This window comes from Pezoporus occidentalis, unplaced genomic scaffold (assembly GCF_034315485.1).
Source record: "Pezoporus occidentalis ecotype Australia unplaced genomic scaffold, CSIRO_AGI_Poc_V1 ctg147, whole genome shotgun sequence".
Classification (NCBI taxonomy): domain Eukaryota; kingdom Metazoa; phylum Chordata; class Aves; order Psittaciformes; family Psittacidae; genus Pezoporus; species Pezoporus occidentalis.
The window spans coordinates 654,968-667,301 of record NW_026913284.1 but is presented as its reverse complement, the minus strand read 5'-3'; the positions used below and the strand labels follow the sequence as shown (position 1 = coordinate 667,301).

Here is a 12,334-nt window from a genome sequence, read left to right as displayed (position 1 = left end):
TGTTTTCAGGTTATTCTGCCATCCTTCTGAAATTCCCATCAACTGCTGCGTCATCAATTTAAATAAAGTGTTTTTTTTCAGATTGAACAGAATTTCAGTCTAAGTAAGTAGGCTTCTTGGTAGAAGTGAGGTATGGCAGACGATTATAAGTTGTCTTACAGGAAAGGGGAGGGGTGTTAATGTTTTCAGCTTCTTTTTCTTCTTTTGGAAAATGAATTCCTCAGGCTTCTGAAACAGCAGTTTCTGCCTCTGTCTTACCTTCTGATAATTACAAAAATAAAGCCATACTGTGCTATCCCTTATGTAACTAATGTCTCTTTCAAGTTACCTTTCATTTCATTTCTCTGTGCCAGAATTTTACCAAATGCCTAAAAATATATGGGAGTTTTTTGGTTGTTTGTTTTGTTTTGTTTTTTAAGAGGGTATAACTTCAGTCTGAGAGTTTTTTTCATTTACTGCAAAGGCACAAAAAGTGTGAAGCCCCAGCTAATGTGATTTTTATCTTCTGGGCTAAATAAAAAACCCTTCAGATTTACAGTGCTGCTCTTTCACTCCTTTTCTATAACAGATAAGCATGATTGCAGCAAATAGAGCTCTTGAAATAGTACCACTAGCATCTCTTTAAATATTTCTTGTTCTTTAGAGAAATGCAATACCAGTCCCATCCGGTTGAAGATCAACCTTGTCTGCTCTGGTGAACAGACAGTTTTTCTTGCCTGTCAATACTTCTCCAGTGGATAGTATTTTTCTAATACTCCAATACTGCTTCTTAATGTTGTGTGCTTTACTGCTAGTAAGCATTACTAAAAGTACTTGCTTGCTTGTCTGGCTACTGCAATGTATCTTGTGAGGGTTTTCCTAGTAATTTTTATAGTTTTGCATGCATAAATAAATATTTTTCACTTCAAGTTTGAGTGGGGATCTTTTATTTCTCTAACCAATTTCATTCCAATTAGGTGTGTCTCATCTCTAATGCTTTTAAATGTTTATCTGTAATTCAAATGCTATGGCCTTTACATGAGAAGGGTTAATGGGAACCTGGCATATACACATTTATTTTCTGTTGGTTATTCATATCCAATCAAGCATGAGAGAAGTGAAAAGCCATGCAGCTAGAGAATGACACTTGAACACTGGGGAAATAACACTTGAAAGAAAGAAGATTTCAATTCCCAGAACAGTATTTATTAAAAAAAGAAAAATGATAAATCTTGCTTGCTTTGGCTATTTAAAGCATGCCAGCATTATTTTCATAGAATATAGTACATTGTCATAGTCTGAATATATAAAACTTTTGTTAAAAAACTTTGATTTTACAATTCCGGTACCCACAATGAAATAAAAGATTGTTAAATGATCTGAAGAACTAAACACCACTTTTGTTGGAGAAAAAAAAAAAAACAACAAAACACCACCAAAAAAAAACCCAAACAAAATAAGTGAGGCTTAAAAAGTGGTCTTTTGGGCATAAAATAAAATATCACCAGTTTGTAGCTATAGGCAATAATCAGTCATTTGGCTTTTTCATAATTTATTGTCAAAACTGCTGTAAAAAAACTTTCTTACTTAAAACTGGGTTATAAAATTTCTGTTATGTAAAGGTCAGTTTAAGTACACAGAAAAAAAAATCAGGAAGAGGCACTGGATTATATTATTATTATTATTATTTTGCAATTCCACTGGTTCTAATATATTAATAAATGTTTGAATGTCAGTATTAAAACAACTTTAATGCTTTAAATGAAGTGGATTTGAGGCATTATGGATGCTGAACAATTGTCTTGAGCTTGCTTTGCTAAAATGTCTGAACAGATGGTTAATGAGTAATGCATGCTACATGTGTTTGACTGAAAAAATTTAATCATATGTTTTCCAGTGTTTCAGTTTGTTGGGGTGTTTTTTTTTTCTTGGTGGTTGAGTGAGGTTTTTTTTGAAGTTGTAGGGAATAGTAATAGCTGTGCATCAGAGAACTGCATGTAGAAAAAACCCAAACGTAACCAAACATCAGGCATGCCTAAATAAGAACATTTTACACTTAAGTGTTTACCAGAACATAAAGAAGTTCAGCAGGATTTGAATGTGCACTGCGTTAAATACTTCTGAGGTTTGAGGCTTAAATAAAAGCTGCCTCATAACCTGAAGTTGAAGAGTGTATCGTTTTTTCCTGTGGAAACTATTTTAACCAGACTGCACACATTTTTCATCACAGCTGTAAATGTATGATGAAACGTGTCTTATCACGCACCTCTAACTTTTATGAAGTGTTAGGACAAATCCCCAGCAGGTCTGAACCCTCAGTCTTCAGATGAAGTCTTTCAGAATTCTCTTTCTGATGTAGGAAGGTGAGCAGTTTCAATAATTAGAACACTAGAATTACCTTCTTGTGTTGTTTTTTGGTTCAGATTTTTATGTGTGGGTTTTGGGTTTGGTTTGTTGTTTTTTTTGTTTTTTGTTTGGCTGGTTTTGGGGAGGGGACTGTGGATTTTTTTAGTTTGGGGTTTTTGGTTGGTTTTGCATTTTGTTTCATTTTCAAGAATGAATATAATCTTTTGGTATGGTCAAGGTTGGAAGAGACTTGAATTATAATAAGAGTTAATGCCAATGCAGTTAACTATTAGTATCACAGGAGAAACAGCTAGCTAGCAATATTAATATTTGAAGCTCATTCTTCTTTAGGATGCTTGCCAGAGGGAAACAATGAGGGTATACATTTAAATAAAGTTCACCAACCTGTAACTACATTCTTTTTTTTTCCTGACTCAGGTTAATTTGGCCATCAGGTTAATTTGGCCATTGATTCTCACTTCTGCAAAGATTTGCTTTTCCTGCATCATTTTTTTCTTCTGAAACAGACTTTTTCTGGTGCTTTTTCATCTTCTATTTTATTATCTGTCATTGACACTTCCTTTTTTCTTATCATAAACTTTTGCTGCTCCTCCTAGGGCTTGTTCCCACTTTTCTGCTGTGCTTAAATTTCTTTCTATCATTTCTTTCTTCCTCTAGAGAGCTTGGGTATCATCCCAGAAGTGATGGGAAATGCCTTTCAGCTTTCTGCCATACAACTAACTTCAGTCTCCAGTTTAATGAGAGGTGGTTCTTCCCCCTAGCTAGCCATTCATCACCTTGTCCTGAAGTGAGAGGTGATTTGTATATGGAATAGAGGAAGTCCATCTTTCTCTGCTGCAGCTTTTAGAGCCTCTAGGAACATAAACTTCAAGAGGTGGTATTCTCTTTCAAGAACATATGTGGCAGTGGTGTGTACTTATTACAAAAACATTCCCGAATCCCAAAACCTTTGTAATGTTCAAGTCAGCCTGTAGAATTTCTGGTTTTGATTTCTCTCATGTCAGCTGTGCAGCGTGAATTTGAAAATTTTTCTGTTTCTTTCATTGTAGAGTGTCTGTGAGCAGACATTTGCACATGAGAACTAGGGTGCTGTGGAGCGGGGAATGCAGCACTGGTCAGGGATAGTAATCAATCAAGTATAAGCTTTATCTTGATTATTCTCTAGACTAATTCTTCTGACTATCTGTCCTTTTCCTTCCTGCTGTGGGATTGGTGTCTTTTTATCAGACAGTTCAAGAGCTTACCTGTCTAGATATAATGAAGGAGCACATTGATGAAAGAATTTTGCATGCCAGGATGCTGGTGATAGGAAAATTTGAGAATGAAGCTTAACCATATTACTTGACTTCCAATCTGTCTATGCTGAAGTTACTAATTTTTGTGATGTGCCACAATGGAGAGTAGGAGAATAAAAACACCAAACTAATTTTTATGTAAGTTGGAGGTAGGCAGAATCTAAAACATTTCAAGTAAATCAAAAGGTGTGTTTTGCACATCTTGTTAAAAATTATAGTTTATCTGGATCACCCTCAAGGGATATTTAAACAGTATGAGCCTGGAGTATTACGTTCCTTGAAAAGGTCTTCTGGTAAGAAGTACCAGAAAAGTTTCAGCTGCAGAAATGTGGTTCTTTTTCTCCTCCCCACAGATCACAAAGAAGCTATTTCTGTTTGTCAATCTTGAAAGTTAATGCAGTAGTCTGTTCATTATGTATTTTACAATAAAATCCAAATAGTGCTTCCCTGATGGGTGTTTCATAGCCAGGATAATGGAAAATTGACTGCATTAAATGGCAGTGAAGAGACTGATGTGCCAAATGTAATGATGAACTACGATTGTGTGTGAGAGAGTCCCTTAGTCTGCTTAGATTTTGCCAAGATTGATTGGAATATAAAGGTGTCTGTAAAAGCTACAGAACAGTCCAGAGGTTTTAATCTTTGTTTGTCTCCTGTGCTCCATTTTTGTTTTGTTGGTTTTGTTGGTTTTGTGGTTTTTTTTTTTCCTAGAGTTAATTCCGAGTCGCTTCTAGTAGGTTTTTTCCCCATTGTGGCCAAAAGTTGACATTTACAGATAGTTTACAATCTTTGGGCTGCATACGCAACACAAAATGTGTGGTGCTGTTTTAAAAAATAGTTGGATGTGTTGGTTCTAACCCAGATGTTTCTGCCTGCTGTGGATCTTTTACTGTTCCTTTGGTTGGTGGAGATCGTAAGGTCCAACTGAGGCCAAGAGCCCCTAATACCAATAAGCTCTTCATTAACACAGCTTGATTGGGAAGGTGTCTGTACCATACTATCAAGTTCAAATTCTTATATTCACGTTCCCAAAAAAGAAATTGAAAAATTGATTCTCTGAAGAGCAGTGAGTTTCCCTGGAGCAGGATTTGTTACATGAATATATTATGCCAGGTATGAAAAGCTAAATTGGTAGCCAGAAAAACAAATTCTGTTGCTACAAAATGAGCAGCCAGTGATTAAAAGCAGAACAACATGCTTGGACTTCAAATAAACCAGTCATTAATTCTTTCAACATAGTTAACATCTTTCACAGAAGAGCAACAAATGTTGATGAAATCTTTAAGGTAAGACCTGTAATGAAACTGTCAGGGTAGATCAGGGTTCGAATGTGGAATTTTTTTGTTGGTGGTGATCACTTGGATTTTTATGTTTTTAAGTCTAGGTGTCATCTCTAATTAATTGTCATCTTTAACATCCTGAGGGTCTTTCCTTAGTATGACAAGAAAGAGCTTACAAACAGCTAATTTTTCCTGAAAGACTTATTCTGTCTGAAATTTCATTTGGATTCCACTTTTGTTACATGTTTAAGGAACTACTGGTTCATCCCTACAGCTAGGTAACTGTGCAATGCTTTTTCAATAAGAAGTATTATATATATAATACTTCCAGTAACATACAATACTAATATATATAATACTTTAAATAAGAAGTATTATTAGAAGTATTATTAGATCATTACTGGTAAGTGCAATAAATACCTCAATGCTTTTTAGGTGAGTGTGTTGTATATTAAGATTTGCTTTTTCATTGGATCGGTAAACTTTATTTGTGATAATTTTTAATAACTTGCTGCATCCTCACTCCTTTTATTTCAGTGCATCTCTCTAAAAATCCTGTTGTCCTGGTATGGTAAACCCCTGAAAGACTATGAACTCTGGGCATTATGTCATGAGTGTTTATGTACTCTGCAGACTTGTGGAGATTATCCAGGTATAGTCTTAATTATGTTAAAATGTTTGCTTAGTTTTTCATGTTTAGTGTATTGTTTATTGTCTTAGTTGTTAATATCTCAACTTTGATTTTTGTGTACAGAAAAATTAATAAGCAATGTTTCTAATGTCATTCTCTTAAATTGTGGGTTAGAGTTTTTACTCAATTTGGAGTTTTCTTCCTTATATAGAGGAATGTCTTCTCTTTATTCTTTTGATGGGGAAACAAATCATTATGACTTCAAGCTGTGAAATAGATTTTGTGTTCAGGCATTTCAGGGATGGAGAAACTGTACTGTGACTGCTAAGCACTTGGGACTCGTAAGTTGAAAGCAGGAAGAAATTAGTGCTGTATATGTAAATGTAAAACTTCCTCTCTTGCCTGGATTCCTTTGTGACAAATGCTTCCTGATTTATTTTTGATAATACAGGGCTTCATTAGTTTAACGCACCCAGGGTCTTGACATGACATTACTCCTTCGACATTCCCTATGCTTCAGTATGTAGGAGAATTATCAGAAGTCAACTTCAGAGAGAGCAATGGGGAACTGTCCTTTGGGAGAATTGGAGTGTGTTGTTTGTAACTTGTGAGAAGATCATCCTAAATTTCTACAGGCATTCTGAATGTTGGTTTAGCTTGTGCTAATAATCAGTCTGTAGCTGTTCTGATAAACAGACCAGAGGTTCTCACTGCCACCTCCTGCCTTTTCTTTTTCTTGATTTAAAAAGCCTACTATTGATGGTTTGGGCAAGGATGAGCTTGAAGTCTATGACTGAATATAAGCAATTGGATAGTGAGGCACAGAAAACTTACTGCATCCCTTTGGTTTTCAGCTTCAGCTGTTTTATTTTGTGTGATATAAAACTGTTAAAAAGGAAATTGGCCATAAATGGAGATTTCTGAGCACTTTACACAATGTTAGCCTTAAAATTAAGCATTTATATACCTTGCAACAGAAGGATTATTTCAGCTTTATAGCATGATGCTAGTGTTTGTGAAGGTTTCAAATAATTGCACATAATGACTCAGATTCTAATTTAATATGCCTAGCCAGCCTCTGTTACCATACTTACATGTGCCCAGAATATGCAAGTCTTCAAAATGCAAGACTGAGTTGTGATCTGCACCTTATCTGGTCTATAAAAGTGAACATAATGATACAAACCACTAAATGGAAGGCACCTTACATAAATTCCACATTTGACAAATAAAACTACCTCAAATCTGAATATTGTTTTCAGATTTAGAGCATTTGTGCTAGGGGATTCTCTGCCTGTTTTGAGAGTAATTGTGCATTGTGGAATGACTTACAGTGCTGTCACTACTTCTGTGCCCCACATACACCCATAAAGTGTTTTCACCATTCCTTTTGAATAATATTAACTAATTAAAGGTGAAGCTGATATCATATAAAAGGATATTTGTTAAAATGTCTTTTGCTTTAACACTGGTAGAGTAAGATTGGTAGCTGATGAGTCATAGTTAAATATATGAAATGTGGTACAAGCTGGATTATTTATGATTTGTTCACATAAACAGCCTTTTCCTACAAATCCTTCCTTGATTGCACTTTTTTCATTATCCTAAGCAGGAACGAGCTGGGTAAGAAAATATACCCTTCTCCATGTATTTTTTTAATTCAGTCCTGCTACAAAAGTTGCAGGAGGATTTATACCCTCTACTGAGACTTAATGTATTTCCTTTCCTCTTCACAGAAGATGTAGCCTACATGTTGCTCATAGGCACTTTAATGAACCTAGATGAGAATTCTCATGTTGCACTGTAATTTAGACTTGGTAAGAATGAACTGCTGCAGATTCAGGGCCAAAGGCATAACTCTTGAGAAACAAAGACAGAAGGCTCTCAGAGGAGCTGCCTCTGCAAAAATACAATTATAGAATCATAGAATAGTTAGGGTTGGAAAGGACCTTAAGATCATCAAGTTCCAACCCCCCTGCCATGGGCAGGGATACCTCACACTAAACCATATCACCCAAGGCCTTGTCCAACCTGGTCTTGAACACTGCCAGGAATGGAGCATTCACAACCTCCCTGGGCAACCTATTCCAGTGCCTCACCACCCTAACAGGAAAGAATTTCCTTCTTATGTCCAATCTAAACTTCCCCTGTTTAAGTTATAACCCATTACCCCTTGTCCTATCACTACAGTCCCTAATGAAGAAGAGTCCCTCCCCAGCATCTTATAGCCTCCCTTCAGATACTGGAGGGCTGCTATGAGGTCTCCACGCAGCCTTCAAACTTGCTGAGGGCACACTCAATCCCACTGTCCATGTCAGCAACAAAGATGTTAAACAAGACCGGTCCCAACACTGATCCCTGAGGGACCCTACTCACTGCTGGTCTCCACCTGGACATTGAGCCATTGACCACAACTCTTTGTGTGTGGCCATCCAGCCAGTTCTTTATCCACCGAGTGGTCCATCCATCAAATTCATGTGTCTCCAATTTAGAGACCAGGATGTTGTGTGGGGCAATGTTGAATGGTTTACACAAGTCCAGGTAGATGACATCAACTGCTCTACCTCTGTCCATCAGTTCTGTCGCCCCAACATAGAAGGCTGCCAAATTGGTCAGGCAGGATTTGCCCTTAGTGAAGCCATGCTGGCTGTGACCAAGCACCTTGTTGATTTTCATGTGCCTCAGCATGCCTTCCAGGAGAATCTGCTTCAAGATTTTGCCAGGCACAGAAGTGAGACTGACTGGTCTGTAATTCCTCGGGTCATCCATTTTCCCAAATAACTTGTAAAGGTTTCTGTTTGGAGAAGCTTTGCTTTTCAAAACACATACTTCAGGTCCGGCTTAAATATTATTGAAGGTAGTAGGCAAGCCTGTATTTACATTAAGCATTGTGAGCAATTTAGTGGCTTTAGATGTATTGTATACAGATAACTACAAAAGCAAAAGAATTATTTCCTTTCTTTGTTATTTTAATTTTCTTAGGTGTCTTCAATTTATTATTTAATAAAAATGTATTTTACTCTTAAGCTTCATCAATATATTATTTAATAGTTAATAATTTTAATGGTTAACCTAAGTTAATGAAAGAATCTATTCTACTACATTTATATGAAAACAATGTATTAGATGGTAGTCTACAAAGGCAGGACTACATTGCTAGCCAGTCAGCTTATTATGTTGAAACATGTTAAATTACAGTGTGCTTTGAAGACATAAAACAAGTAAATGTAGTTGTACAAGTTTTTCGTCACTGAAATTATATAACACAATTTCATGACCTTAATGTTAAGTTCTTAAATTATCTTCAGATAATTTAAAATAGTTTTAGAAGTCAGTTATTTCTTTCCTAACTGTGGAAAATTTCAGGGCCTTGCAAATAGCAGTCTATGTAACGCTTCTTCAGTATGTGCAATTATAACTATTTGTGCAAAGATGGACTCCCTATCCTATTCCACCTTGAGGTGTTCTGCATCTGCTCACATATGTCACAACTGCTTCCAGATAATGACCCTGCATTTGCTGGGGTTGGGGAATGGAAGAAAGGAGAGATTAAAAGCATAAGATAAATGGACTGTCTTTATTGGTGCCTTGTGAGAAAACTAGCATACATGTAGCTGTTGTATTCCTTTTTCTGTTTTGTTCCTTGTGATCCCATTTTTACTTTCTTTTCTGTTCTGCAGGAATTGCTTTGGGTGATAACACATCTATTGTTTCTTTATCGGGTGGTGTCTGTTCTAGCATTAGTGTTATTTAAAGCATCATTTATCATAGGGTGATTGCTGACACTACAAATTATTTTTTAAATTATTTATTTGTATTATTGTCAAATAGTTACAAGACAGACATTTATTATGCCTTGCCCTTGTTTTGCAGTGGTGCTATGTTTGGACTCCGTGCTTATTGACTGCCATGGAAGTATCCTCTTTGCTGCTCCAAAAGCTAATGGTAAACTAATACATTGTGTGCTCTGCTTTTATTACTTTTGGGGCTGAGTGGAGAAGAAAGCAAACATCTTACTTTTTGTTGTTTCTTTTCTCATTTAGAATCATGTGATATATTTTACTTAGCTCCTGAAATTGAAGAAGAGTATGCAGATACTGAGAAGGTAATGTGGTAGGTTATGTAGGTTGCTATGCATTGCATTTTATCAAAGGACAGTTGCATCCTTCTGGTGCTTGAGGAAGAAAGCTAACCTCTTCTACGATTCTGATAATATTTCTCATTTCCCCCTATATTTCTCAGTTATCTGTGGGGTTTTGTATATTGATCTGCCATAAAATTAGTTGCTTCTGAAAAATAATTATGCATTCCAAAGCTGTTGGAGTAACTGCCAATAATATGTTAATCCATAGTTTTCCATAAGACTTAATAATTTTTAGTTTGTTAGCAATAAGACAGATTTTGAAGTCATGTTTTCACCCTCTGGAGGTCATGCTAAGATTAGCATTTTACACTGTCTAGGCTAAAGCCCAAGCATTTAGCTTATTTGGAAGACTGGGTAAAATATTACTATCAGCATATTTTTACTATGGGAACACTATGAATTATAGTCTTTTGCCAATACTATTTTCCTAGAGCTTTTTGCTATAGATATAATCCATAAGGAGCTCTTGGAGCAGGGATGATAAATATGCTAATAAATAGCAGGTCAGTATGTGTTTCCACTGCAACTGCGTCTGAATAGCAAGCTGTACTACAGTGATCTTAGCAGTTAGGAAAAAATAATTCATGGTACCTTTCTATAATGTAACAAGAAAAAATATTACCTAATAAGTACCTTGTGTCCATGAGTTCTTTAGAATTAGACACTGTAGTCATGAATTAGAAAAAAAAACTTATAAAAAAATCTACTAAAGACAACAATTGACTTTCTGTAAAATTATCTGTAGCTAGAAAATGTTTATATATCTTATTTAAAATTGCTTTTTCTTCTTAAACGGCTGTGATCCAACATGCAGGTTTTTCAAAGGCTTCAGAAGCTTAAAAAAGCTTAGCTGAACTCTAATACAGCAGTTTTACCACACAGTAAGAATTTATAACTCTGAAGGCTTTATGCTTTATTCTTTTTCTTTAGAAAAGCAATTTCTTGACTTGTTTATCTGCAACATTATATATAGAATAAGCTGACCTGTTTTTTCCTAAATAAATAAATATAGGTTAGCATTGTGATTCCATTGATCTCTTGGAATTCTGAGCTGAAGGGGAAGAATTATTTTTTTTTGTTTGTTTGGTGGAGCTACTTTCTCCTACCTCAGGTGGTTTTGTATCTACTAGTAGCTTTTGTTCAACAGTTCAACTGGTTCACAGGTTATTTTCACTATAGTGAACTTCTTTCTTATATTGTGTTCACCGCTGTTCACTTTGGTCAAAAAAGTGCTAGAAAATATTGTTCTATGGGACCACATTATTCAGTACTGTGCTTAGGTTTCTGTCATTTTTAATCTTTCAGAGGCAATGTGAAGAAGCATGGTGCTTTAACTTTGTCAAAATTGCATTTGTAGTACATGCTAATATATGTAAACTAAGGATTAAGGAGGCTAAATCTGGCTCTGTCTGAAAATTCTAATTCTTATAGAATCATAGAATACCATAGAAGATCATCTAGTTCCAAACCCCTGCCACAAGGAGGGATGCCTCACACTAAACGGTGTCACCCAAGGCTTTATCCAAACTGGCCTTGAGCACCACCAGGGATGGAGCATTCACAGATTCCTTGGACAACCCATTCCAGTGCCTCACCACCCTTACAGTAAAGAACTTCCTCCTTATATCCAATCTAAACTTGCCCTGTTTAAGTTTGAACCCGTTACCCCTTGTCCTGTCACTACAGTCCCTAATGAAGAGTCCCTCCCCAGCATCCCTATAGATCCCCTTCAGATACTGGAAGGCTGCTATGAGGTCTCCATGCAGCCTTCTCTTCTCCAGGCTGAACAGCCCCAACTTCCTCAGCCTGTCTTCATACAGGAGGTGCTCCAGTCCCCTGATCATCCTCGCGGCTCTCCTCTGGACTTGTTCCAACAGTTCCATGTTCTTTTTATGTTGAGGACACCAGAACTGCCCACAACACTCCAGGTGAGGTCTCACGAGAGCAGAGTAGAGGGGCAGGATCACCTCCTTCGACCTGATGGTCACGCTCCTTTTGATGCAGCCCAGGATACGGTTGGCTTTCTGGGCTGCGAGCGCACACTGAAGCCGGCTCATGTTCATTTTCTCATCAACCAACACCCCCAAGTCCTTCTCCACAGGGCTGCTCTGAATCTCTTCTCTGCCCAACCTGCAGCTGTGCCTGGGATTGCTCCAACCCAGGTGTAGGACCTTGCACTTGGCATGGTTAAACTTCATGAGGTTGGCATCAGCCCACCTCACAAGCGTGTCAAGGTCCCTCTGGATGGCATTCCTTCCCTCCAGGGTATCAACCGAACCACACAGCTTGGTGTCATCGGCAAACTTGCTGGGGGCACACTCAATCCCACTGTCCATGTCAGCGACAAAGATGTTGAACAAGACCAGTCCCAACACTGATCCCTGAGGGACACCACTCATTAGTGGTCTCCAGCTGGACACTGAGCCATTGACCACAACTCTTTTGTGTTCTTCAAACTCTTTTATTCTTCAAATAAAACAGGAAAGATTGTGACAATCAAGTACTTTTAGAGGCCCTTCATCATGACAACTTCAGTTGGTCTGTCTGCAGATAGCACAGTAATTGCTGAAATGGATATACAGTACTTCATTTTTCTGATACATCTAATCTTCTCTGTAAAATATGACTTGTATTGGCT

The 12,334-nt window shown here is 37.0% G+C and overlaps 1 protein-coding gene across 2 annotated transcripts in view; it reads left to right on the top strand.

Annotated features, from left to right (window-relative positions):
- The window catches only part of KNDC1 (kinase non-catalytic C-lobe domain containing 1), a 69,698-nt gene that overhangs the window by 32,097 nt on the left and 25,267 nt on the right, over nucleotides 1–12,334 (top strand). For both annotated transcript variants that reach the window (XM_062610364.1, XM_062610363.1), the window contains 3 exons: nucleotides 5,459–5,573; nucleotides 9,426–9,497; nucleotides 9,596–9,657. In XM_062610364.1, the coding sequence (XP_062466348.1) occupies nucleotides 5,459–5,573; nucleotides 9,426–9,497; nucleotides 9,596–9,657 (249 nt within the window). The remainder of the gene's footprint in view (nucleotides 1–5,458; nucleotides 5,574–9,425; nucleotides 9,498–9,595; nucleotides 9,658–12,334) is intronic.